This window comes from Typopeltis vanoorti, chromosome 15, assembly GCF_054136105.1.
Source record: "Typopeltis vanoorti isolate ZY-2024b chromosome 15, IOZ_Tvanoo_1.0, whole genome shotgun sequence".
Lineage (NCBI taxonomy): Eukaryota > Metazoa > Arthropoda > Arachnida > Uropygi > Thelyphonidae > Typopeltis > Typopeltis vanoorti.
This window is the reverse complement of record NC_143563.1, coordinates 7,487,448-7,513,185: the sequence shown is the minus strand read 5'-3', so window position 1 is coordinate 7,513,185 and position 25,738 is coordinate 7,487,448. Positions and strand designations below refer to the sequence as shown.

Here is a 25,738-nt window from a genome sequence, read left to right as displayed (position 1 = left end):
GGAATCAGAGATGATAAAGGTGACATGAAAACTGAAGATAAAGATATTCTAGATGTCTGGAGTAATTGCTTTGAAAGACTGCTAAATGAAACAAGCAGTGTCAGCATGATGATAGAAAGCTAACAACAGGAATGCATATCCATACTTGAAGTAGAAAAAGCCTGAAATGTGGAAAGGTAGCTGGAGTAGATGATATTCAGCCAGAAATGCTCAAATATGGAGGTATGAAAGTTTTACAGTGGCTGCATTGCATAATTCAGAAGGCCTGGTTAGAGGGTTGAATTCCAATTGGAGCAGAGCTCTCATAGTACTGTAAAAACTCGATGTTACAAGAAATAATAATACCTCTAATACATCGATTTTTACAGTAGGGACACACCTTAAATTCCTTGTACAAAATATATCTATGCTTCCTATGTTTAAATTTTGTATAAACACAAAAATAAGCCCAAAGGGAATTGACTCACTCATTGTTTTAAAAATAGAAGTAGGATGTTTGAAACCAAGGGTAATGTCTATAAGTCGGCAGTTTCCTTTGAAAAGTGGTTACAAGTCCTGTAGCAGGTGACCTTCAAGGTCAGTATTGAAAAGGCACGGCTGGTATCAAATGGAAAGTCCCATAGGCCACAGCCAGATTAAGGAAGAATAAGATTTGTCGACAAAAGTTCGAGAACTGCCAAACTCATGCTGTTGTCCGGGGTTCTTGTAACTATGCGCAAGACATGCACGGGGACATTTGGGGTCCCATGACCTTGAAGAAAAGTGCAGGGGTAATGAGATATATAAGGCTCGGGATTTTGTTGAAGAGTGCTTCCTGTGTTCATCTTACATGATCTGTACACAAGAGAGGCGCCAATTAGTTCCGGAGGGGAGAGATGAGAGTCCGTCCACAAGGGGAGTTTCCAGTCCGAAGCCAAGGATAAACTGGAGGTTACAGTCTAAGGAGAAATCTTGCCGTATTGGTCCAAGCCTTGCCGCTCTGATTGAGTACATGTGTGCCCACTGACCTAACAGTTCCTCGCTGGTCAGTTCCAGACGCCAGAAGAAACCTATCCAGTATCCCGTTGGCCGATGCGATCCCTTGACAGTGCCCTGAGACTCTTATCAAGGAAGGGAAGAAAGTATCAAGGAGAAGAGACCCCTGAAGTACCGGTAGAAAGTAAATAGAACAAGGAGGGAGGACGTGCACAAGACAGTCAAAGACCCACATGAGGCAATACGTTCATTTCTTTTATGTGTGCGAATTAAGACAATTCCCCTAAAGAACTGTTGAACTGTTTGGTATAGAAAAATAGAGTTTTATCGTGCATGAATTACTCGTTGATCTGTATAAATGATTGATAAGCTAAACATGAGTGTAGTTGAATTCCCTAATTCAATTTAGGCTAATTGAATTCTCTCTAATTGAAATGCTTGTTGTAAATAATAGGAATGTTTAATCTAGAAAAGATGAAATTATGCTAATGTGATCACCAGTCTCTTAACTAAGTTCTTAAGTTAGAGAGTGAGAATCTAAGAGTTATATAATGTATGCATGATGCATGTGTAAAGGCTAATTGTGATTGTTAATCGCACCTAAAATATTTGCTTGGTATATGTGAAAAGTCTTTGAATAATTTGTAATATGAAATGTACCAATTGAAATTTAATTGAGAGGGCTTGAGAGAGTTCATTAAGGATCATACCTGAGAATATATTCAAGACCTAGAATTTCTAAAGTGAATGAAGTATTAATTTCATGTATTGTATATAACTATCTGACCAGTAATTAAAATTCGATTGTTTATTAGTACATAATGATTCTGTCTCAGTTTAATCTTTTTGCAATGCACTTATCCCAAATAAAACTAATTCAGATCTGTAAGGTGGGAAACCCGGAAGTTATTGGTTATTTGAGTTCAATATAGAAATTTAGGCCATGACTGCAAACCGTGCCTAAGTTAAGATATGAATAAGTTCTTTGTTCAACTAGGGTATTAATGCTTTCTTGTGTCTTAAGGGGAACTTCTGAGGCGCAGTCTTGAAATTCAAATAAATATCTAGATATTCCAGGCACAAGGTGGGGAGTACTTTAGAATAGGACAAAAAGGGAGTAAACTGAGAGTAAGATTAAGTCTATAGAGAAACCCCTAAAAGGAATTAGAAGTTGAAATAAGGTAAAGAATGATAAAGATCTTACAATGTCACAGCATCGACATTAACGATAAGAAACAATAACATATCAAAGATAACAGATAACATAGATAACATCATATTATTATGAAGCCAGCAAAATATTACAGTACATATCTATAAAAAGGGAAATAAAACTGAATGTGAGAAATTACAGAGGTATTTCCCTACTGAGTGTTCCTGTAAGATTTATTCAAGTCTACTTCAGAAACAGCTAAGAAAAATTGTGGAAGGGAAGCTTGATGAAGAACAAGCTGGTTTCAGACCAGAGGTTGTGAGGATTAGATATTCACTTTATGACAAATAGTGGAGAAATCTTGGGAATATTACAGGGGATTTGTATTTGATCTGGAAAAGGCATATGACAAGGTGCCAAGATGAAAGCTCTTCAAAACACCATAGTTATATGGTGTAAATGGGACATTATATAGAGTAATATGTAGTCTCTATTTGAACTGGAAGTCAGCAGTTAGACATGAAGAAGGTAAAATCATGTGTCTGACAAGGATGCACATTATCTCCACTGTTATTCATTATCTATATGGATCTTATTATGAAGGAACGTGGTATTAAATCTGATATCAATATTGGTGATGTTAATCTTAGCTCTTTACTTTATGCAGATGATGTTATATTTCTGAATATATCCAGTACAGGTCTGCAAGATTTCCTGACTAAATTGAATAACTGTTGTAATAAATTTGGTATGAAAATCAGCATAAAAAGATGTCAGTGAAAATAGGCAGAAACATTAAAAACCTCAACTGTATCCTTGATGGTGAACCTATAGAACAAGTGAAACATTTCAGCCATTTAGGCACACATTTTTAGTGAAGGCGGAAAATTAAATATGTAAATAGGCGACTAAAGCTGGTATGGTGGGAAGTCAGCTGGATAAATTTATATGGAATAAGAACGAAATTAGTCAATACATTAAATTAACTGTATACAAGATGATGTTCAAACCAATTTTAACTTATGGATCTGACAGCTGGGTTAGAAATAAAAAAACACTTGATCAAAGACTGGAGACCTCTGATATGAGATTTCTGAAAAAGATTAGTGGAGTAAACTGATGGCATCAATGGCTGTATCACATTAAAAACGAGGATATTAGGAAAGAATTTGGCATTGTTAGCATTCAGGCATATACTAGTAGAGCTAATCTAAGGTGGTATGATCATTTCAATAGAATGGGAGAAGAAAAATTAGGCTAAACAAGTGTTCTTTTCCAGGTTGGCAGTGAAAAGACCCAGAGGAAGACCAAGATGCAGATGGATTGATATAGTAAAATGTGCTTTAAAAGACAGAATTATAAGATTTGATAATATTGGAATCTTGACAGATAACAGATTAATTTTGGGAAAAATTCTTGATTGGAAGTTAGTAATAGTGTAACTTTTTTATGTAGTACTATCATAATTATCCCCCCCCCCCCCCAAGGGTACATATCAGGAATTTGATGATGATGATGATAACTTTTAACACGAAGAGTCTTTCCAATTTGTGAAGGTTGATCTCATCTAGATGTGGCAGAGATACACAAGCAGTGAATTTGTGCTGTTGATAGATATAATAGACTATGTAGATAGGATTAACACTCTATCAGAGCATTAATTCAACTTGCATAAAATCATGTTACTTGGCCATAACAGACTAAAAAAAAAGGTCATTATTTTCAGCTTCTGATGTCAATTTAAATTTCATACAAAACAAATTTCTTACACCTTAGGCAAGATTTGCACTCATATCTTTCCAGCAAAGGATGGCATTACGATGGAAGTGTGTATGTGTGTAATTTATATATTTGTTGATTTATAACTTAAGCAGTTGTAACTTGGACGGATACATTTGAAAGGTTTCTGACCATTCAGTTATTGAAGACTTTGATTTTGTTCATGGCTAATTTTACATTTTAGCACTTGGGACTATTTTAAAAAGAATTAGATAAGTATGGTATTTTGATAAAATTCTCTTCTTTAATATAATTAAATATCTTACCTTGTTTCAGGAGGATACAATGGCACTGAAGGATTTTTTAGAAGAAGCTTCTATAATGAAAGAGATGAAACATCCTAATTTGGTACAGTTGTTAGGTGAGCTTTTTACTATTTATTCACAGTAGAAATCTTACTCTATAATAATTTTAACTAGTCATTTTCCAGATGGAGAAGTTGGTGAATACTCGCACATACAGTTGAACAGTTGCAAGTCATTGTTCAGATAATGTTTCATTTAAAAATATAGCAATTAATACATTCATTATATACCAGGGAAATTAAAAAATGTATTTGGTTATCTCATGAGTAGTAACTTGAGCATGTGATTTATAAATTTTAACATGATATTTTATAAAGGCTAAGTGGCTCAATGCAAAGGAGGGCAATTAGATTTATTAATAACCCATCTCTTACCAACTCACTGCTCCCACTTTTACACAGGCATTTAATTTCTGCAATATCTGCATGCTATAAATCAGGGATTCTCAACCTATGGTACGCGTACCACTGGTGGTACGTGAGCCACTGCCGGGTGGTACGAAAACAGATTGCTTACTGGTACATCTAATATCTTGAATTAAATGTAGTGGTACGCCACTGTAAAAGGTTGAGAACCCCTGCTATAGATATTTCCATAGCAAATGTTCATACAAAATAGCATCAATAATTCCCCCACTCAATACTAAGTCCATTGGAACATGCACAGCTGCTGCCCAACATTTCTTCAGTACACTTTGAAACCCACAGAACAAGTTTCTTTTCCTCCTCCTCCTCCTCCATCCCTACTATTGCAGCATTGTGGAACAATCTTTCCCCTTATATGCTTCCAAGGAATACAATACAGGCTTTTAAATCAAATATAAACAAGTTTCTCCTTTCCCAACACACTACCCATACACAGTAGTAACCAGTGCGGTCACGTGCCCATTTCGGTTGGGTGTGGGTTATGCAACCCACTGTACAAATTTCATGCCAATTTGACCGTATGCATGGGCGTGTGTCCGCAGAAAATTTTCTAGGGGGTGGGGGCAAAGCTTGGAGACATAATTACATCAATAAATTTTTATAATTATTGATTTAATTAAATAAATGTATTTTAGCTTTTTTTATGTAATTATTTGTTGATGTAAACTATAAATACATTATTTTCATTTTGCATCGATTTTAATGATTTTTAATTCTTGGGGGAAAAAGTATTCCGAATTAATAGTTTTTAGCACAATTTCATATATAAAAAAAATTTGACCGGCATATTTTATTAAAAATCAACTAATTAATTAATCCTAAATTAAATTATTTCAGTTTAAAAGCAAAAAATCATAAAACTAACAAGTAAAATAATATTAAATTGCATACACTTACATTTTAAAAATGTATTTTTCTGTTTAAATTTGTTTCATTATAAATTTATAATTCACACTTCACTCAGTGACTCACTAGACACAGAGGACAAACTAACTGGTCACTGTTCACAATTCAGAAAAAGATGAACCAAAAACAGGAACACGTGTTTTATTGCTACAATAAAACACGTGTTCTATGTCTACCCCTGCCGTGGGCCAAAACAGGCTAACCCATAATAAAATTTTAAGACAGACAAAGCATCTCAGGGTTGAGGGTGTAAGATTATATATCTCAATCAATTTTACGATTATAATTTGTGGAATTTTTTAATCCATCCCAGGGGAAAGTGGCCCCTCCCCCTGCACACGTGGACACCCATGACCGTGTGATTGCATTTTTATCAGTGTATGAAAGTTTTGAGAGTGCATAGGTGCTCATGTTAATTGGTCCAATGCAATTAATTGCAGGATAACTTTGAATACTTCTGCATAGAGTGGGGGAACAATCCATTTGTTTTAGGATTTATTAGAAAGCAACAATGAAGGAGAATGCTATATTTGGTTGGTATATTTGAAATACTCAAAGATGAAAATATGTGAACCATCATTTATAAGACGTAAGAATAAGAAAGAATAAGTGTGAGTAGAAACACTTGCATTAATGGTAAATGAATTATTAATAATTATCATTTGTGATATGTGTGTCCTATAAGTTGCTGGGTAGAGCGAACAGCATGATCCTATAGTCTAAACATGAATAAGTGAATTTATGATGGCATAATTAAAAAAAAAAAAACTTGTGAAGAGAGAGAGAGAGTATTGCAGGAATAAATATAGTTTGATAGAGTAGCAAATCATCTCGTAAAATTTGTTGCACATATTATATGTGTATTTCTCTGGTTTGTGTATATTTCGCTCCATTTTCCAAGAATTTTATTTTGTTTACTGAGATTCAGTATACATAACATCCGATCGTTATCGGAATAATTTACACTTTCAGGAATCCTACATTCATTATTATTATTATTTTTTTTTTTTTCATTTTTTATTTTATTTATTTATTTCTTTTTAGCATCAGTGGTTTTTTTCTGTCTTATCAATCTCACATATGCTGGTATTTTATTGTAGATCAACAATGTCTTATAATAACAGAATATTCATATTTTTATTCAGGAATAGATATTTTTTACTGTCTGTTGTTTCCGAAGACTAGAATAAAAATGTCTCTATATACCGTTAAAAAACTTTGCACCCTCAACAGATGCTATACTGCACAAGCAAAAGAAAAAACAATTAGCTTTTTTCTCCTAACATCCACTTTCAAATTTTCAGTTCCAGAAAACGTGTAACAGCTGTTTGTAATACAACCATCCCATACAGAAATCTCTCAACTAATGACAAGTGACAACGTTCAATTGGATTGGTTGACACAATAATCAATCACAGACACTAGGTGCTGGGTGAGCTCAAAATGTTAGCTCACCTAGCCTCGCCTTCTCAGCGGTTTAAAAATACTAGAAAGCTAAGAATTTGACCCGCTGCCCCCTCTTTACATTTTTTCGAAGGGCTCAAAGGTGTATGCATTTTGAAAGCACACCCGGGCTATTAACACGAATGTGATGCAATGTTTACGTTTAGAAAAGTGCCCTCTTCGTGAAGCATTAGTATATTGTGATCAATTTTAAGTCTAAACAATTGGGAGAGTCTTTAGCAGGAATAAATGCAAAAATATAATATCGCTGTTATTGATATTTCGTGAATGAGCACCGCACACCCGGAATATTCGCCCCTGATGGTAACGTACTATAGATTGATTAACTTACTTCTCATGTATGAACTCTACATTTAAAAAAAAAATGAAAAGGTGAATAAGTAACATGAATCTTCTGAAAGAAACTTTTTCAGAAACCGCTATGCGATTATAAGAAATAAAGAAAGTTATCACTGGAGAAGATAAGGATAATGCTGCTATAGTTCTGAATTCATGGCAGTGAATAGACCTGAAAAATGAAAGTTCTGCTTAGCGATCATACCACATATAGCAATAAAGATTGACCTAACAACTCACAAAAATATAATAAAGGGATTATTCAAAATAATCTCATTGCCTCCTGAATTATCTGAAAAATGCAACCCTTTCCATAAATCAACTTATCCTTTCAGTCTATAGTTGACATTGCTATTTTCCTTTCCTTTAGATTAGTAAAACAGTTGTCCAGATTCTCGCTCTTCCCATTCACACACACACATGCCATATCACGTCATGCATAAAATATTATTACTAATTTTAAATCTCTGTCCAAATTTTAATCCCAAACAACTTAGACATTGTATCCACTTTCAGCATCACTTCCGTCTTTAGATACTCCCCTTAAATATCCTAACACTAATAAAAATATGGAGAACCAAATGTGTACTTTTTTTGACCCTGTCCAGTCCTTATCTTCCTTTGGTATGCACTATTGTTAACAAATTTATCATGTATTGGTTGAAACTAATATGTCTTAAAATATAAAATAATCAGATACCATGCTAACTGGGATATTGCTCAATTGTCCAAAAACATTACTGTTTTCATCAGAGACTAGGGAAAGCAAAAATTTACTCTTGAGAAACCTCATACTCAGTAAATTGAAGATCAGTATTCAAAGCCTTAATAGATGAGGCACCTGGCAGAGGAATTTCATATATTTGCATTATTGATGATACCGAGATGAAGAAGGCCAAAACAACAAGGGAGAATGAGAAGAGATTATAAAAAGAGTAGAAGGCAAGAGGGGGGGGGGGAACCATAGGACATCCCTGGAAGTTATGTAAAAGCGTAAAGAAGGCTGTGAAGAGTAGATTTTTTACATGGAGAATTGTGTGTGAATGGAATGCATTACTGGAATATGTTGTTAATGCAGGGAGTGTTAAGGATTTTAAAATTCAGTATGATAAATATGTGGTTAGTTGAATGAACCTCCCACGATGGGTCTACTCACTCCACGGAGGGTGTGATTATACCACACTCTCCCCTCTAGATTAATCTGATAAAATCCCCATACTAATTTAAATGTCTCTATCATATCACTATCTATGCATCAAACTCTGCAATCTACAGTCATCCACAGTCCTGTAACCTCTCCACTGTTTCCACATCATAATGAAAATCAGGTGACCAAATATAAGCACAAGATGACTTATTCAGGCAATAAGGATCTGGGTAAGTAAGCATCAGCTATAGCATTCAACACTAAACTTGATATTGGAGTTTATTTCAAGAAGAGAAGTGTGATCAAATTTCAAAATAGGATATTGAATAATGAGACTTATATTTGTTTATGATCCCACCAAAGGTGGTTCTAGTTGAAGAGAAGTAGTAGAGAAATTTAGACTCATCAGAAATGGAGGGGAGGAAGATGATTTCCTTTTACAGAGTAGGAAATGAATCCTAGATATATGGAAATGTTAGGAAAATTTGAAGAAAAGGGTAAGACTAATAGTGATGATAAATACCTGCCATATTTCTGATCAGGATACAAGCTGGATATATATATATATATATACCTCGTTATTAATACCATGTTTGAACATAACATAAATATACGAGTTTTCTGCATGTTTTAAAACATATACAAAACAATAGGCTGCAAAGAGGGCATCGGTGATTTGAAATAGGAAGTAATAACCATTTAACATTGGATAGGATAAAAATGAATATCACATTTAAAATAAAAAATGTTCATATGATCCAAAGACTCCTTGCAGAAGGCTCACACTAACCATTATTCACACAATATGTATCATACTCTCCTTAAACTCATTCACTAATATAGCCCTCAAAAGCAACCCATTTCATTCATTCATTCACCACTCTAAGTAAAAAATGGTCCTCCTTTACTAATAATAACTCTTGTATAACTTCTAGTGATCTTTTTGTTCTCTTCTGTCCTGTGATGTATCAAAACATTTCTTTATCATCCACTATATAAAACACCTTTAATAACTTATGTTTCTGTCATGTCCCTTCTTTTTAGCCTGTCAGTTAAACTCTTTAACTCAAATATCTTCAGTATTCTCATAGAGAGTACACATCAAACCAATCACAATTTAGGTTCCTTGTCCCTGGATCTTCAACATTTTCTTATTCCCAGGTAACTAAATCACAGTAATCCAGATATGTTTTTATTAAAGGCATATAACAACCTCTATATCTCTGCTTGTCAATGTGTTCTTCAGCATCCCTTCACAAGTGATTCTTTGAGCTATTTGCCCACTTTTGTAATATATCCTCTGAACTCAGTTTGCTGTTAATTATCATGCTGAAATCTCTACATTCATGAATTTTTCAGTCTACTTCCATCAGTTCAGTATGCTGCTTTTCATCTTTTTATCCCTAGTACATAACTGTATACGTTTCCATATTATACATACAGCATCTCTATATCACCTAAATCATCTTGCAAAATCTCTACCACACTTCTTTAGCTATTGTCTTTCTTGTTCTGTACGTCTGCGAATAATAATAATAATTATTATTGTGACACATCTAGGGAGTCCAAAGACTCATCGAGGGAGGGCACCTACTCTACAACTCTCCGTCTCCGCCACTCAATCCACTAACGCCATCTACCACCCGCTGCCACCACTAGTATTTCCACAGAGCATCACAAACATCCATGCTCATGGCGGGATTTGAACCCGAATCCTTTTGGCACTAACTGCTCGGCCAACCAGGTCAGCAGTAATTTTCTGTATTAATAATGTACAAATGACTGTATTGGATAATTCAGAAGGCCTGGTCAGAGGGTCAAATTCTGGATAATTGGAGCAGAGCTCTCATAGTACCCATCTATAAAAAAGGAAATAAAACTGAATGTGAGAATTACAGAGGTATTTCATACTGAGTATTCTTGGTAAGATTTATGCAAGTATACTTGAGAAATGGCTAAGAACAATTGTGAAAGGGAAGCTTGGTGAAGAACAAGCTGGATTCAGGCCAAATAGAGGTCGTCAGGATCAGATTTTCTCTTTAAGCAAATAGTTAAGAAATCTTGGGAATATAACAAGGATTTGTATTTAATTTTTGTTGATCTGGAAAAGGCATATGACAAAGTTCCAAGAGGAAAGTTCTTCAAAACGCTACAGTTATATGGTGTAAATGAGACATTATATTGAGCAATTCATAGTCTCTGTTTAAACTGTAAGTCAGCAGTTAGAATTGATAGGAAGATGGTCTGATGGTAAATCAGGTGTGCAACAAGGGTGCACATTATCTCCAATGTTATTCATTATCTGTATGAATCACATTATGAAGGAAAGTGGTATTAAATCTGATATCCAAATTGGCATGTTAATCTTAGCTCTTTACTTTATGCAGATGATGTTATATAGAATAAGAAAGAAATTAATCAAAACACTAAATTAGCTGTATACAAGACTTGTTTAAACCAATGTTAACTTATGGATCTGAGAGCTGGATTAAAAATAAAACACATGATCAAAGACTGGAGACCTCTGATATGAGAATTGTGAGAAAGATAAATGGAGTGAACAGGTGGCAACAGTGGCAGTATCATGTTAAAAATTAGGATATTATAACTTGCCATTGTTAGCATTTAGGAATGTGTTAGCAGAGCTAATCTCAGGTGGTATGGTTACTTAAAGAGAATGGGAGAGTAAAGAAAACAGGTGTCCCTTTGCCAGGTTAGCAGGAAAAGCAACCAGAGGAAAATCACAATGTGGATGGATTGATACAGTAAAAAACTGCCTTAAAAGACAGCAATATAAGATCTGATAACGTTGGACTCTTGACAGATAACAGATTAATTTGGAGGAAAATTGTTGATCAGAAGTTAGTAATAGTGTAATGTTTTCATCTAGTACTATCATAATTATCCTGTACACCCCCTGAGGGTACATATGAGGAATATGATGATAATGTACAAATTATACAATGGCCTAAGTAATAGAACTCTGCCACATGATTAGTCGCCTGGCTTCTCTTTGGTTCTACTCTGCCTCACACTACCATCTCATAACTGTCCGTCAGTTATCCCTTATCCATATCAGTGCTTCATATCTATCCCCATTTGCTCCAGCTTATACAAGGGTGGTCTGAAAAGTTCTTGACCTCGACCATAGATGTCAACACTATTGGCAAGATTTTTTTATTCAAAGTTGGTACATCTGTCATAAGCATCCATGTGAAATTGCAATCATTCCATCAAGTAATTTGTTTTATACAGCTGTCTGAAGCAAAAGTGTTGTCTGTATCCCTTGAAATGGATAAAATTGAGTATCGTGCTGTTATAAAATTCTTTGTAAAAGAAAGTTTAACACCAAAAGAAATTCATTTGAAGTTCATAAAAGTTTAAGGGCACTCTTCCTTCATTTTCAACAATTAAGAAATGGGTTGCCGAATTTAAATGTGACCATACCAGCTGTGAAGATGATCCAAGTGAAGGATGTCTAAAAAGTATAACAACACCAGAAATCATTAATCAAGTGCACGATATGGTATTGGATGACCGGTGAGTCAAAGTGCGGGGAAATTACTGAGACTATAAACATTTCATAGGAATGTGTAGGATATATTTTGCATGAAGAATTGCAAATGAAAAAGCTTTGCACAAGATGGGTGCTGCTCTTGCTCACAGCAGATCAAAAACGCACTTGCATGAAAATCTCTGAATAGTGCATGGAGGGTTTTAACAAGAATAAAACTGATTTTGTACATCGATTTATTACCATGGATGAGACTTGCATTCACCATTCACCAGAATCCAAACAGCAGTGGACAAGACGGTTGTTCAGTGCCAAAGAAGACAAAGTCTTTTCCATCAGCAGGAAAGGTCATGGCATCGGTGTTTTGAGATTCTAAAGGCATTTATTTTATTAATTATCTTGAAAGGGTAAAACAATAACCAGGAATATTATTCCAATCTTTTAACCAGACTAGATGAAAAAATTCGTAAGAAAAGACCCGGTTTGCGGAAGAAAAAAATCATCTTTCATCAGGACAGTGCACCTGCCCACAAAGGTGTTTTGGCAATGGGAAAATTAAGGGATCTGCACTATGAATTGTTGGAACATTCACCCTCTTCCCCAGATTTGGCTCCCTCTGATTTCTATCTCTTCCCAAGGCTAAAACTCTTTCTCGCTGGTCAGCAGTTTTCTTCGAATCAAGAGGTGATTACAGCTGTAGAGGGGTATTTTGCAGATCTTACTGAGAACCACTACATGGGTGGGATAATGGCGCTGGAGCATCGCTGGAATAAATGTATTAGTCTTAAGGGAGATTATGTTGAAAATTAAAAATAATTTTGAAATTATTAATTCGTTTTTTCATTGTCAGGCCAAGAACCTTTTAGACCACCCTCATATAATAGAGCTCTATCTGATATTCTGTCAAATTCCTTTTCAAAATCCAGCAGTATTATTGGTATTATTATTCTCTTTATTCAACTCAGCTGCCACTTTATTATAAAAAGTGAGTAAATTACCATGGCAAGACCCACCTTTCACAAAGCTGTTTTGCTCTTCCAAAAAAAAAAAAGTATCATTCCTATTGCCCATTCTTGAACTCTACTCTTCACCCATTTTCCAGTGCCTTAACTCTTGAGATACTTTTTCTGTAATTTGCTAACTCAGGCCAGTATCCTATTCAACCCCCACAGCAGTATTCACATCGAGACTTTGTAATACCTAAGCACCTCAAGTTCATCTACCTGTATTCTCATCTATTGCTGTCACTACATTATCTCTTCCCAGGTGAAACATTCTCTTAGGATGTAGTAATAGATAATGTAGTAACAGACAGCCTCCAGCAATTTACAGACATAATCCACTGACCTCATAGCCTTAGGTGCTTCAACCATAAATACAGGATGTTTCAAAAGCGGATATATACAACTTTGAATGACAATAGAAGGTAAATAGTGATAGATGAACAATTTTTATTACCATGCAAATATAGCATAACACTTGAAGTTTCAATGCAGATAGTTAAAGTTTGATATGACTGCCTCCAGTAATTCTACAGATGTCCCATCTATAATCAGTTTCCTGCTACACGTGGCAGAGCATATCTGGTATAACTTCAACAATGGCGGCAGTAATTCCTGAATGCGTCTCATTCAAATTGGCTGGTGGTGGTGGTACAAACACTCGATCTTTCACAAAGCTCCATGAGAAAAAATTTAACAGTGTAAGATTGGGGGAACGCAGTGGCCATGTTACAGATGCCCCTCTACCAATCCATCTGACTGGAAAATTGGTGTCGAGGTATGACCTTACTTCTGTTAGGTAATGAGGATGTGTTCCTCCTTGTTGGAAATGTAAACATCCATCCTGGTCATCATCATCTCATTATGGTATTAGGTACCCTTGTAGCATATCCAGATATACACACCACCAGTAACGGTAGACTCTGAAAAAAAGAAGGGTCCATACACTTTCTTCTTGCTTGTGGTGCACAAAACGTTAGCCTTTGGGATGCTGTGAACATGTTCTACGATGGCATATAGATTTTCACTTCCTCAAATTCTGCAGTTGTGTTTACTTACCCACTTATGTGAAAAGTGCACTTGTCACTGAAAATGTCCAAAAAAAAAAATCCTCATTTTGTTCTATCCTACTGATCATTTCCATACAGAAATTCTGGCATATCTTTTTATTGTCTTCAAATGTTGTACGAGGGTAGAGCCTTAAATGTAGACGCTGTTGTAAAACACGCCATGCAGTCACATGTAGAATTTCAATTTTCCCAAACTACTTCCATAACAGCATCAGCGGCACACAGCCTTTCTGTTGACCTTGGATGACGCATGGAACAGCCTGTTTCCACAAAATTCTTGTGGCATTGATTGTGCACCTACTAGGAGGATCTTTGCTGTATTGCGTGTGGAAATTCCTCTGAACTTGTGTTGCCTTCTCAAACCAAAACTCTGCACCATCAACAGTTGTCGAAAGTTTATTTTTCACTTGGTCAGACTATAATAAATTTAGTTTAATCCTTTATCCAAGTGTGTGCAAACAAAGATTGCGCCTGAAAGTATCTTCAGGACTGGGGTAAAGTGGTACAACACCGGGCAACTCCTTGCAAAGGTGGAGCAAGATACCAACACTCCTATCTCAGTATCTCCCATAATGCAAAACACATCTCCTTGCAGATATGTATAATGTTATGCATTAAGGGAAGGGCCACTACCCAGACTAGTTTCGACCTTCAGTGGGAGCCAGGCCCAAGTGAATTCCACCTCACAGTTTGGGAACCTCTGACTTAGAAGTATAACATCATCTGCATAAAGTAAAAAGCTCAAATTAACATCTTCAGTTTTGATATCAGGTTTAATACAACTTTTCTTCATAATGTGATCCATTTAGATGACAAATGACAGTGGAGATAATGTACAGCTTTGTCTCATACCTGATTTAATATAAACCATCTTCATGTATTTCCTTAACTTTTAACTGCTGACTTACAACTCATATATAGACTCTTATTGGTCAATATAATGTCCCATTTACACCATACAATCAGTGTAAATAGATTAGAAATCTGATCCAATCTGATTTTGCCTTCTTTTACTAGTGCTGCTCATCCTTCCTGCTGATTGTCTTTCTAAAATTTTATATTCCTTCCACTATGCTTTTTTTTTTTTTTTTTTTTTTTTTTTTTTTTTTTTGCAGTTCCTGTTTAATGATGCTATTCATTTATTTAACTTCTGCCTGATTTATCCTCCTATCCATAGATATACAGTTTTATACTGTTCCCCTTAAATGTCTCCTGACCATTTATCAGTGCACTACTAATGTTGTTCCATGCGGTTTCTAATGATATGACAGTGCTTATGCATGATAACTCTTTCCAACTAAGATATTGTGGCTACCTAGATTATGGACATATCCTCTATGCTGTTACCAGATCAACTACTCCAAACCCCAGGTTCTTTTAAGTCACATTTCTTTTAAGTAATTATCTTTTTCAGTAGTTATAAATTTCGTTTTCCTTCCCTCCCCCCTATATTCTTTCTTCCTTCCAATATTTGACCTTGTGTATTGCTGTAACCTTTACTAAGGTGCAATATGATCTTTGCTGTTTTTTGTGCCAACAAACTATAAACCAACCAACCAAATCCATCCAGTCTGTGTTGCCATGATTGAAATCTCCCATAATAATTAATCAAACTATACTGATTGAGCTGATTTGTTAATGCATGTCCTCTAAGCAACCTGCTATATATTTTCCTTTGTCCCCCCCCCCTCTCTGTGCGTGCATGCATGCCTTCACTTTCTTCCATGTTCTTCTTCTCATTGTATTCTTTTAAATCCTGTAACTATATCATGGCAAAATCATAACTTTAGCAAAACCTTAGTCTCTGCATCTATGATATGAATGTTATTTCTATATTCACTAGATTTAAGGAGACCATCAAGTCACAAGTAACTCATCACATTTATACTCCATTGGGCTTTGGTATGCAACCAACTTATTATAAAGATACATAAAGAAGGCTACCCTGTGAAATCCATTGTGATCTGTATTGACTGTCCTACATATAGGTAAAATTTATTTATTAAGGGCACACATCGGACATTCCAGATCATTTATGAAACGTCCACATAATTCCTCAAAAAGATCAAATATATTTCCCTACGATCTGATATTCTGGTTAGGTTAGCTTTGAGATGCTCTCACCCTCTCATTCTCTGATGTGGTGAAAATATTTGAATCTGTTATACAGTTGGGTAACTTCAGCAGGAAAATAAGATTTTAGAAACAGACTGAAAGTATGGCCAGCTCTCTGTCTCTTCCTTTCACTAATTACTACTTAAACCATGTGTAGGATATTTTGTTTTCCACCATTCATCCTCACCTCTTCTGATGATCATCTGCCACTCTCTGTGGTCTTCCCAAGGTCCATAAAGTTGGCTATATTCCTATATATATCCACTGTGTTCCTATAGTGGACTGTATTGACTCTGGCACTTATCAGTGTGCCCTAGATCTTTCTAATTTTTTTTTCAAAACCTTGCTGGCAACACTTCAAAGAAAAAAATTAAAGCTTTGTGTTTGCTCAATAATGAAATAATGATTTCCTATGGTAAGATTTATTCAAGCATACTCGAGAAGAGGCTGATAAAAATTGTGGAAGAGAAATTGGAGAACAACTTGGGTTCAGGCCAAACAGATTGTCACAATCAGATTTTCGCTTTACTACAAATAATTGAGAAATTTGAGAAATTTACTACAAATTGAGAAATCATGGGAATATAATAAGGATCAGTATTTAAGTTTCTAAATCTGGAAAAGGCATACAACAGGTATCCCTAGAAAAGCTTTTCAAAATACTATAATTATATCAAGTAAATGGAACATTATATAGAGCAATACATAGTCTGTATTTAAATTGTAAGCCAGCAGTTAGAATTGAAGGAAACACAGAAAGATAGATTGTAAAATCAGGTTTACACTATCTCCATTCTTATTCAATATCTTCATTATGAAAGAAAGTAGCATTAAAACTGATATGATAATCAAAGATCTCAAACTTAACTTTTTGCTTTATTTTAATGACGTTATACTCCTAAACACATCCTGCGTAAGTCACCTGGATTCTCTAAATTGAATGACATCTGTAGCAGATTGACATGAAAATCAGCAATATATATATATATATTTATTTATTTATCATCAAATTCCTGACATGTACCGTTCAAGGGGTGTACTGGATATTATGGTAGTACTAAGTTACATGAAATACTTACATCATTACTAACTTCCTACCTACAATTTTTCTCCAAATCAATTTGTTACCTGTCAAGACTCCAACATTACCAGATCTTATATTTGTCTTCTAAGGCATTTTTTATGGTATCAATCCACCTATATCTTGTTCTTCCTCTAGTCCTTGGTCAAGTGTTTTATTTATAACCCAGCTCTCAGATCCATAAGTTAAAATTGGTTTGAACACTGTCTTGTATATATACAGCTAATTTAGTGTTTAGACTAATTTATCTCTTATTCCATATAAATTTTTCAGTTGACTTCCTATCATACCAGCTTTGTTGATTCTATTGTCTATTTTCATATTTAATTTACCATCTTCACTAAATATTGTGCCTAAGTAGCTGAAATGTTTTACTTGTTCTATAGGTTCTCCATTCACAATGCTGCTGATATTTTCATTGCTACTGCCTATTTTCATTGGCTTTATGTTGTTATTGCTGACCTTCATACCAAATTTATTAACAGTTATTCAATTTAGTCAGGGAATCTTGTAGACTTGTACTGGATTTATTTAAAAGTATAACATCATCTGTATAAAGTAAAGAGCTGAGATTAATATCTCCAATTTTGATATCAAGTTTAATACCACATTCCTTCATAATGTGATCCATATAGATAATGATTAACAGAGGGGATAATGTACATCCATATCTGACAATAGATTTAACAGCAGGCTATCTTCCTGTACTTCAATTCTAACTGCTGACTTGCAACTCAAATAAAGACTAAGTATTGCTTGATATAATGTCCCATTGATACCATATAACTAGCATTTTGAATAGTTTTTCTCTTGGCACCTTGTCATATGCCTTTTGCAGGTCTTGTCGTCGTCAGGTAGCATCCTCTAGCAAGAGGGTTGCAGCAGATGAGCAGCTCTTCTCCATTTATCTCTGTCTGTTGCCTCCGTCATTCTTAAACCAGTCCATTCAACGATGTCATTGAACCACTCTATAGTTGGTCTTCCATGTCTTCTCTTCCCCCCCCCCCCCCCCCCCAACTTTCCCTTGTAATATAGTTCTTGTCAGGTGTCCCGAAGAACTTCTCAGATGTCCTGCAAATCTGGTCTTTCTTTGCATAATATTCAAAACTTCTTGATTTGATATTCTTTCTGTATAGCTAATATTTTCCATCTTTCTATAACACCACATTTCCAATGCATTAATTCTTTCCATATCTCTCTTTCTGAGTGTCCATGACTCACTTCCATAACTTGCAATACTCCAAACTGTTGCTTTAACTATTCCAACTCTAACACCTAGTTTAATATTCTTGTTTATTAAAATTTTCTTCATTTCCATAAATGCTGAGTTAGCTTTGCCTATTCTATTTCTAATGTCCAACTTGGAGATCCAGCAACCTAAATATTGAAATCTATTCACATCTTATCTTTACGTTATCTCCTATTTTTCTGCCCATTATCATTATCTTGGTCTTCTTTGTGTTAATTCTTAGTCTGTATTCTTTACAAGAGTTTTCAATTCTTTGATAATTTGTTGTAATCCATTTTCACTTTCTGTCATCACCACTACATCGTCCGCATATCTTAAGTTATTAATGATTCTTCCATTTATTTTTATTTCTTCTTCTACATCCTCAAGTGCCTCTCTAAGCATCTGTTCACTATAAACGTTAAACAATAATGGTAATAACTTGCATCCTGTTTTCTCCTGTTTCCTCTCCATTTATATATACTGACGCTGTTTGTGACCAATATAATCTCTTTAAAATTTCCACGTCATAAGAGTCAATATTAATATTTTCTAGAATGTCAAAAAGCCTTTTATGTTTCACTGAATCAAATGCCTTTTCAAAATCTAGAAATCCCCAAAACAACTTTCCACCATGGTTTAGTGTTTTCTCTCCAATAATTCTTAGACAAGTTTGCAGGTCTACAAAACTTAAATACAGATCTTTATTATATTCCCACAATTTCTCAACTATTTGTCATAAAGTAAAAATCTGATCCTGATAGCCTCTATTTGGCTTGAATCCAGCTTATTCTTCCCCAAGCTTTCCTTCCACAATTCTTCTCAACCATTTCTGAAGTATACTTGTATAAATCTTACCAGGAACATTCAGTAGGGAAATACTTCTGTAATTTTCATATTCAATTTTATTTCCCTTTTTGTATATGGGTACTCTGAGAGCTCTACTCCAATCATCTGGAATTTGTCTTTTCCAGGCCTTCTGAACTATCAGTGCAGCCACTGCAAGACTTTTATACCTAAATACTTGAGCATTTCTGGTTAAATATCATCTACTCCTGCCATGTCCTGCCTTTCCACATTTCAGGCTTTTGATGGTTTTTCAACTTCAATTATGGATATGTATTCCTGATTGCATTCCTGTTGATTGTTTTTTACCACTGTACTGTTACTGCTTGTTTCATTTAGCAATTTTTCAAAATAATTACTCCATACATGAAGGATATCTTTTTTATCCAGTTTTCATGTCACCTTTATTATTTCTAATTCCTCTTACAGGCACTCTTGCCTCCATTTCTCCATTTCAATAGCCTCCAGAATATTTTGCTGCCTTCCTGATATTTATTTTCTACTATTCTTGCCAACGTCTTTCCATGTCTTTTGTTTAGCTATTTCACACAGTGTTAGCTTTCTTACATTTGTCTCTGTATTCTCTAAGAGCACAAGCTGACTTATTTGCCAGAAATTTTTGATATGCTTTCTTCTTTTCCTTCATTTCCCCTTTAACTTCCTTTGTCCAACATGGAGTTCTGATTTTTCTATCCTTGCAGACAACCTTATTACATGCCTCTCTGGCTGAATCAATCAGTGTTTTCTTCAGGGCTTGGAACTGAATCTACAAGGTTTGGTTCCTCTCCTCAAGGTCTTTCATTTTTTCTTCAATTATTATTATTATTATATAACAGCTCCAGGGAGTACAAAGACTCATTGAAGGAGGGCATCTATTCTGCAACTCCCCGTCTCCACCAACTGCAACTATCTTCATCATCTACACCAACGGCATCTACTGCGCACCATCACTACCAGCATTTTCAGAGACAGTCACGAACATCCATGCCCACTGCGGGATTCGAAGCCACAGCCTTTTGGCTGGAGAGCAGATACGCTAACCACTCGGCCGATCAGGCCAGCAAATAATGTTTGTGTATTTTAGTCTACAGTTCACATCTGAGAGCTGCTCAACTTTTATTCACTTTAAAACTTTCTTACATGTTTTTCTTTTGAATATGAAGTTTAATTTTATTCTGCTCAATACTAAATGGTGATCACTTCCAATTTCAAATCCTCTGTACACTCTGGTGTCCTGTACCAGGGAGAAAACATCACCATCAACAATAATATAGTCAATAAGAATTTTCTTATTCCTTGCATCTTCTCTCCATGTGAATTTGTGCATATTTTTATGTTGGAACATTGTGTTAGTGATATCCAGTCCATGACCTGAGCAGAAATCCAATAAGTATTTGCCATTATTATTAGCTTTGCTGTTTTCTTCAAATTTTCCTAAAATATTTCTGACAGTCATTTCCTACGCTGGAAATGACTGTCAGAAATTACATAGAAAAATACATACAATAAAACTTTTGGTTTATATTAAACTGAAGTTTTACTGTAACTCAGTAATTGTTTACATAATTTTTAGTAATGAATGTTGACCACCATGTAACCATGAAGAAAAGGAAAAGGCAAATTATGCAGACTAAGTTAGATGTAATGTGCAATTTTAAAAATAATGTCGCATTTAATTATAGCATTTTCAGCAGTTTTTTTTTTTTTTTTCTTGGCAGCACCTTGCATATACCTCTTCCAGATCTACATAACTTATATACAGAATCTTTGTATACATTTCCATGATTTCTCAACTGTCATAAAGTGAGAATGTGATCCTGACAATCCTCCATTTTTCTTGAACTTTGTTTTTTCTTGCATAAATCTTTCCTGGAACACTCAGTAGCAAAGTTTCTCTTTAGTCTCACATTCAGTTTTATTTTCCTTTTTATAGATGGGTACTATGATAGCTCTATCTGACATCTGGAATTCAACCTTCTGACCTTGTCTTCAAAATGATAAACATATTCTAGAACTACGTTTCCCAAACTTTTCTGACGACAGAATACTTCACAAATCCTGAAATTTTCACGGGACACCTTGGTTATTTAGTAATGTATTAATTAATAATTAATTGATCATTAATTATTAATTATTAATTAATTAAACATAAACCTCATTAAATTAATTTATGCTGATTTTTATTGACATATTTCATTCTGATCACCAAAAATTTATAATATAAGTACTTACGAGTGAATGCAGACGTTTTCTCCTCTGTGCTGGTAGTTTTCCCCTCCTTTTGTACATTCTGGAGATCGCTTTGTAGGCTGGTGGTGGATGACTCACTATCTGTTGTGTCACAAACACCTTCAGTAAGAGATTTCTCAATACCAAAATTAAACAAAGTCCCTTGTCTCTTATTCATATTAAAATTTAAATCCGCAGGCCTATTACTTTTAAAAAATCACGGCACTACAGTTTTGGAAACTTTCACCCTACAATACGAACTTGCGAAGAAAGTATTCAGTATTACTAGATAGAACGGGATACAGACTACCTTGATCTTCAATTTTAGTGGAAAAATTTTCTTTAGACTTCCTTGCTGATTGGTTACTAACATTTGCAACACAAATGTTATCAGACCCATTCTGTACTCATATCTTGAACCAATATGGAGATACCACCATCATCAACAATAGCATTTGAAGCAGTTTTTTCTGGCACCTTGTCATATGCCATTTCCATATCTACAAAACTTACATACAGATCCTTGTATACGTTTCCATGTTCTTAACTGTTATAGCTAATAAGACATTTCTCATTTTTAGTGTTATCTCATCATGTGAATTTATACACATCTTTATGTTGGAATATGATATTGCTACTTACTGTCCTCTTCCTTTGGGGTCTTGTTGAGTTTTCCGTGTTTCCACAACAACCTCCAGGAGTCTCGGTTTCTTGCATGGCTGGTAAGCTGTCTATAGGTTTGTAATCCGGAGTTCACCTTTATCGATGTTATCCATTTAGTTCTTTGTCTTCCTTTTTTCTTTTAATCTTGCATACAGAGCAAGGTTGGATAGCCTTTTTGATGGCATTCTCTCGACATGTCCGTGCCATTGAAGTTGTCTTCTTTTGATCTTGTCTATTAATATTTTTTTTTAATTTATTTATTATTTTATTTCTATTAATAGAAAATATGGTATTAGTAATGACTAATCTATGTCCTGAACAGAAATCCAGCAAGAACCTCTCACTATATTTGGCTTTGCTGTTCTTTTATCAATTTTCCCAACACATTTCTATCTGTATGTATTTATTACCTACTCTTCTGTTTAGATCTCTATCAAAGACCAGTTTTTCCTTTTTCTTTATGGCAGCTGCTTTTACTAATGACTCAAAAAATTCCTCCACTTCTTCCTTAGTAGGATAGTTACAAATAAATCTCAATGTGCAATTCTCCTTTGTGATGTTATCCACATCACTTGAAATTGATAGCTATTCAACAAGATTATCTTTGTTTAGGGTTGAATACTTTAGCTTCTCCTTCCTTTCTTATATTATTGTCTGAATATAACATCTTGTAGTTATTATTCAGAAGAATATGACTTGTGTTTGACTTCGTTTTAGTAACACAAATTATGTTGCTGTGATATTGCACTAATTCCTCTGTTAGTAAATAATAATATTTGGTTAACCGATCAAGTGTTGATCAATTTTATTAATTAACTGAACCTGGGTTCAGTTAATTAATAAAATTGATCAACACTTGATCGGTTAACCAAATATTATTATTTACTAATTTATGATCAAGAAAACAACCTTCATGATGAATTCCTCTGTTACTTTCACTTCTCTTCATCGATATACTTACGTTTATAGTGCCTATCTTGAATTCTGCTGATGTTGATTAGTTTGAGTTTGCTGACTTTTCATTTTTCTCCTTTGTTCTCTGATATAAACAGCAAGGTCTTCTTTAACTAGTCAACCAATCCCCACCTCCTCGCTAACTGATTGGTTTCTTGAAGAGTTTCTTACTGTAAATTATATAGCTTTTTATACTTAGTGTTCTTTATTTTATTTATTTTTATGTGGGCATGTATAAAATTATGCCCATGCAAATGATTGCTATAAATTATTTTTATCTTCTTAGGTGTTTGCACAAGAGAACCTCCATTTTACATCATTACAGAATTTATGCCTCATGGAAATTTATTGGACTTTTTAAGAAATACAACCCGTGATAATATTAGTGCAGTAGTTTTAATGTATATGGCCACACAGATAGCATCAGCCATGTCATATCTTGAATCACGCAATTTTATTCACAGGTAAGTGATGAGCAAATGTTCTCTCTCTCCACTCATAATTAAAAAATGAATTCAGTGTATGTATTTGTGGACTTCAATTTTAATAACTTACTCTGTAGAAAACATTGTATAGAGTACCTAAAGGAATCATGTAATGATGCCATTTCAGAAAATATAGAGTAAAAGTACAATCATTCTGTATTGCCCAAACATTCCTGAGATAATGAAAATCCTTAACTAATACTTAACTGTAATCAGGAAACATTTAAAAGTTGAGTACAGGTTAATTATTATAAAATATGTTTACATCTAATGGTGATAACCAGTTTTTTCTCATTGTGTTCATATGAAATTATGTACCCTCCCCAGTTACATCCCCTTCAGGAAATGTGGACTCCTCTCTTTCACACTTTGCAACACTTTAACTCAAAATGTCACCCTTTTGAATCAGTGCTGTACTATTTTATAGAATTTGCTTTCAAGTATGGTATTGAAAAGTTTATATCACTCTACTTTCAGAAAACAGATTTAACTTTCTATATTCCGAGACATAAGTTTTACTCCCTAGATGTAGGATAAGAATAGAGCTACTTCTTTTTTATTTTATTTTTTTAAGCAACCATTAGACGTTACCTTAATGGTTATTTATTAATTCCATCCCATCTTCCCTTTTCATGTTAGGCTGAATGGCCTATCACAGCTAAGTAACTGAGCTTCTTGAAACGTAATACTGCTTACAATAAGGCAGTTAATCATATATGCATTGTCTTCTTCGGCTGTAAATCCATGTGTTCATGTGTTCTTCTGGCAAATTTGAAAAGTCCTGATAACGGTTTTTTACATCCTAGACAGGAGTCGAACCAAAGTCTTTCCAGCCAAAGGGCTTCATGTATACCAACTGAGATACAGAGGCTTGCTATGTATTCATTTAAAATTTAAATTTGAAAGAGTAATGGATAATATGGAGATCAGGATAATAGTGATATTTGGATGAAATTTTTCAGTCGTGCTGAAAAACAATGTAAGTTTGGAAAAACCAACTATATAAGTAACGGTATATCCAAAGATAGATATAAAACCTTAACAACACAAGTTGATTACTTTTATCAACTTTTGTTGATACTTCATCAAAATTTGATGAAGTATCAACACACACACACACAAACCTGCAGTAAAGAAAAACAGCCAGTATTGTGACAGTGTTTTGGCCACTTCAGTGGACTGCTATCAGATAAAGGATAGGGAAGCTAGTTATGAGCTTGTGGAACCTTATTGAGAAGGTTCTCAATATCAAGGTGTCTTTAATTATATGGCAGATATATAATTGGGTGGGATGTAAATAGTTATGTATGAGGATGTTGCAATTTCGATGATGATCTGATCTCCACAGTGATAAATATTTATATGTTATATATATCTGTTCTATTTAGTTGTTTCTTGATTATGTCCTTTCTTATTCAAAACCTTATTCAATTAAAATCCTACCGGCTGTTCTATTGTTATGTCGTTACTTTCTCTATATTTTCTGATTTATCTCTTCCTATGTTATCTCATCATCATCATCATCAAATTCCTGCCATGTACCCTCAAGGGGTGTACAGGATATGATAGTACCACATGAAAAAATTACATCATTACTGACTTCCTATCTACAATTTTCCTCCAAATCAGTCTGTTACTTGTCAAGACTCCATTATCAGATCTTATATTTCTATCGTCTAAGGCACTTTTTACAGTATTAATCCACCTATGTCTTGGTCTTCCTCAGGGTCGTTTTCCTGCCAACCTGGCAAAGAACACTTGTTTTGCTAATCTTTCCTCTCCCATTCTAATCTGAGATTAGCTCTGCTAACGCATTCCTGGATGCTGACAATGTCAAGTTCTTTCCTAATATCCTAGTTTTTAATATGATATTACCATTGATGCCATCTGTTCACGCCTCTAATCTTTCTCAGGACTCTCATATCTGCGGTCTCTAGTCTTTGATCAAGTGTTTTACTTTTGATCCAACTCTCAGATCCATAAGTTAAAACTGGTTTGAACACTGTCTTGTATACAGCTATTTAGTGTTCTGACTAATTTCTCTCTTATTCCATATGAATTT

The 25,738-nt window shown here is 34.6% G+C and overlaps 1 protein-coding gene across 3 annotated transcripts in view; it reads left to right on the top strand.

The window, feature by feature from the left end:
- Positions 1-25,738, top strand: part of LOC150098339 (uncharacterized) — a 275,596-nt gene that overhangs the window by 165,775 nt on the left and 84,083 nt on the right. For all 3 annotated transcript variants that reach the window (XM_090405890.1, XM_090405891.1, XM_090405889.1), the window contains 2 exons: positions 4,184-4,268; positions 23,478-23,655. In XM_090405890.1, the coding sequence (XP_090262016.1) occupies positions 4,184-4,268; positions 23,478-23,655 (263 nt within the window). The remainder of the gene's footprint in view (positions 1-4,183; positions 4,269-23,477; positions 23,656-25,738) is intronic.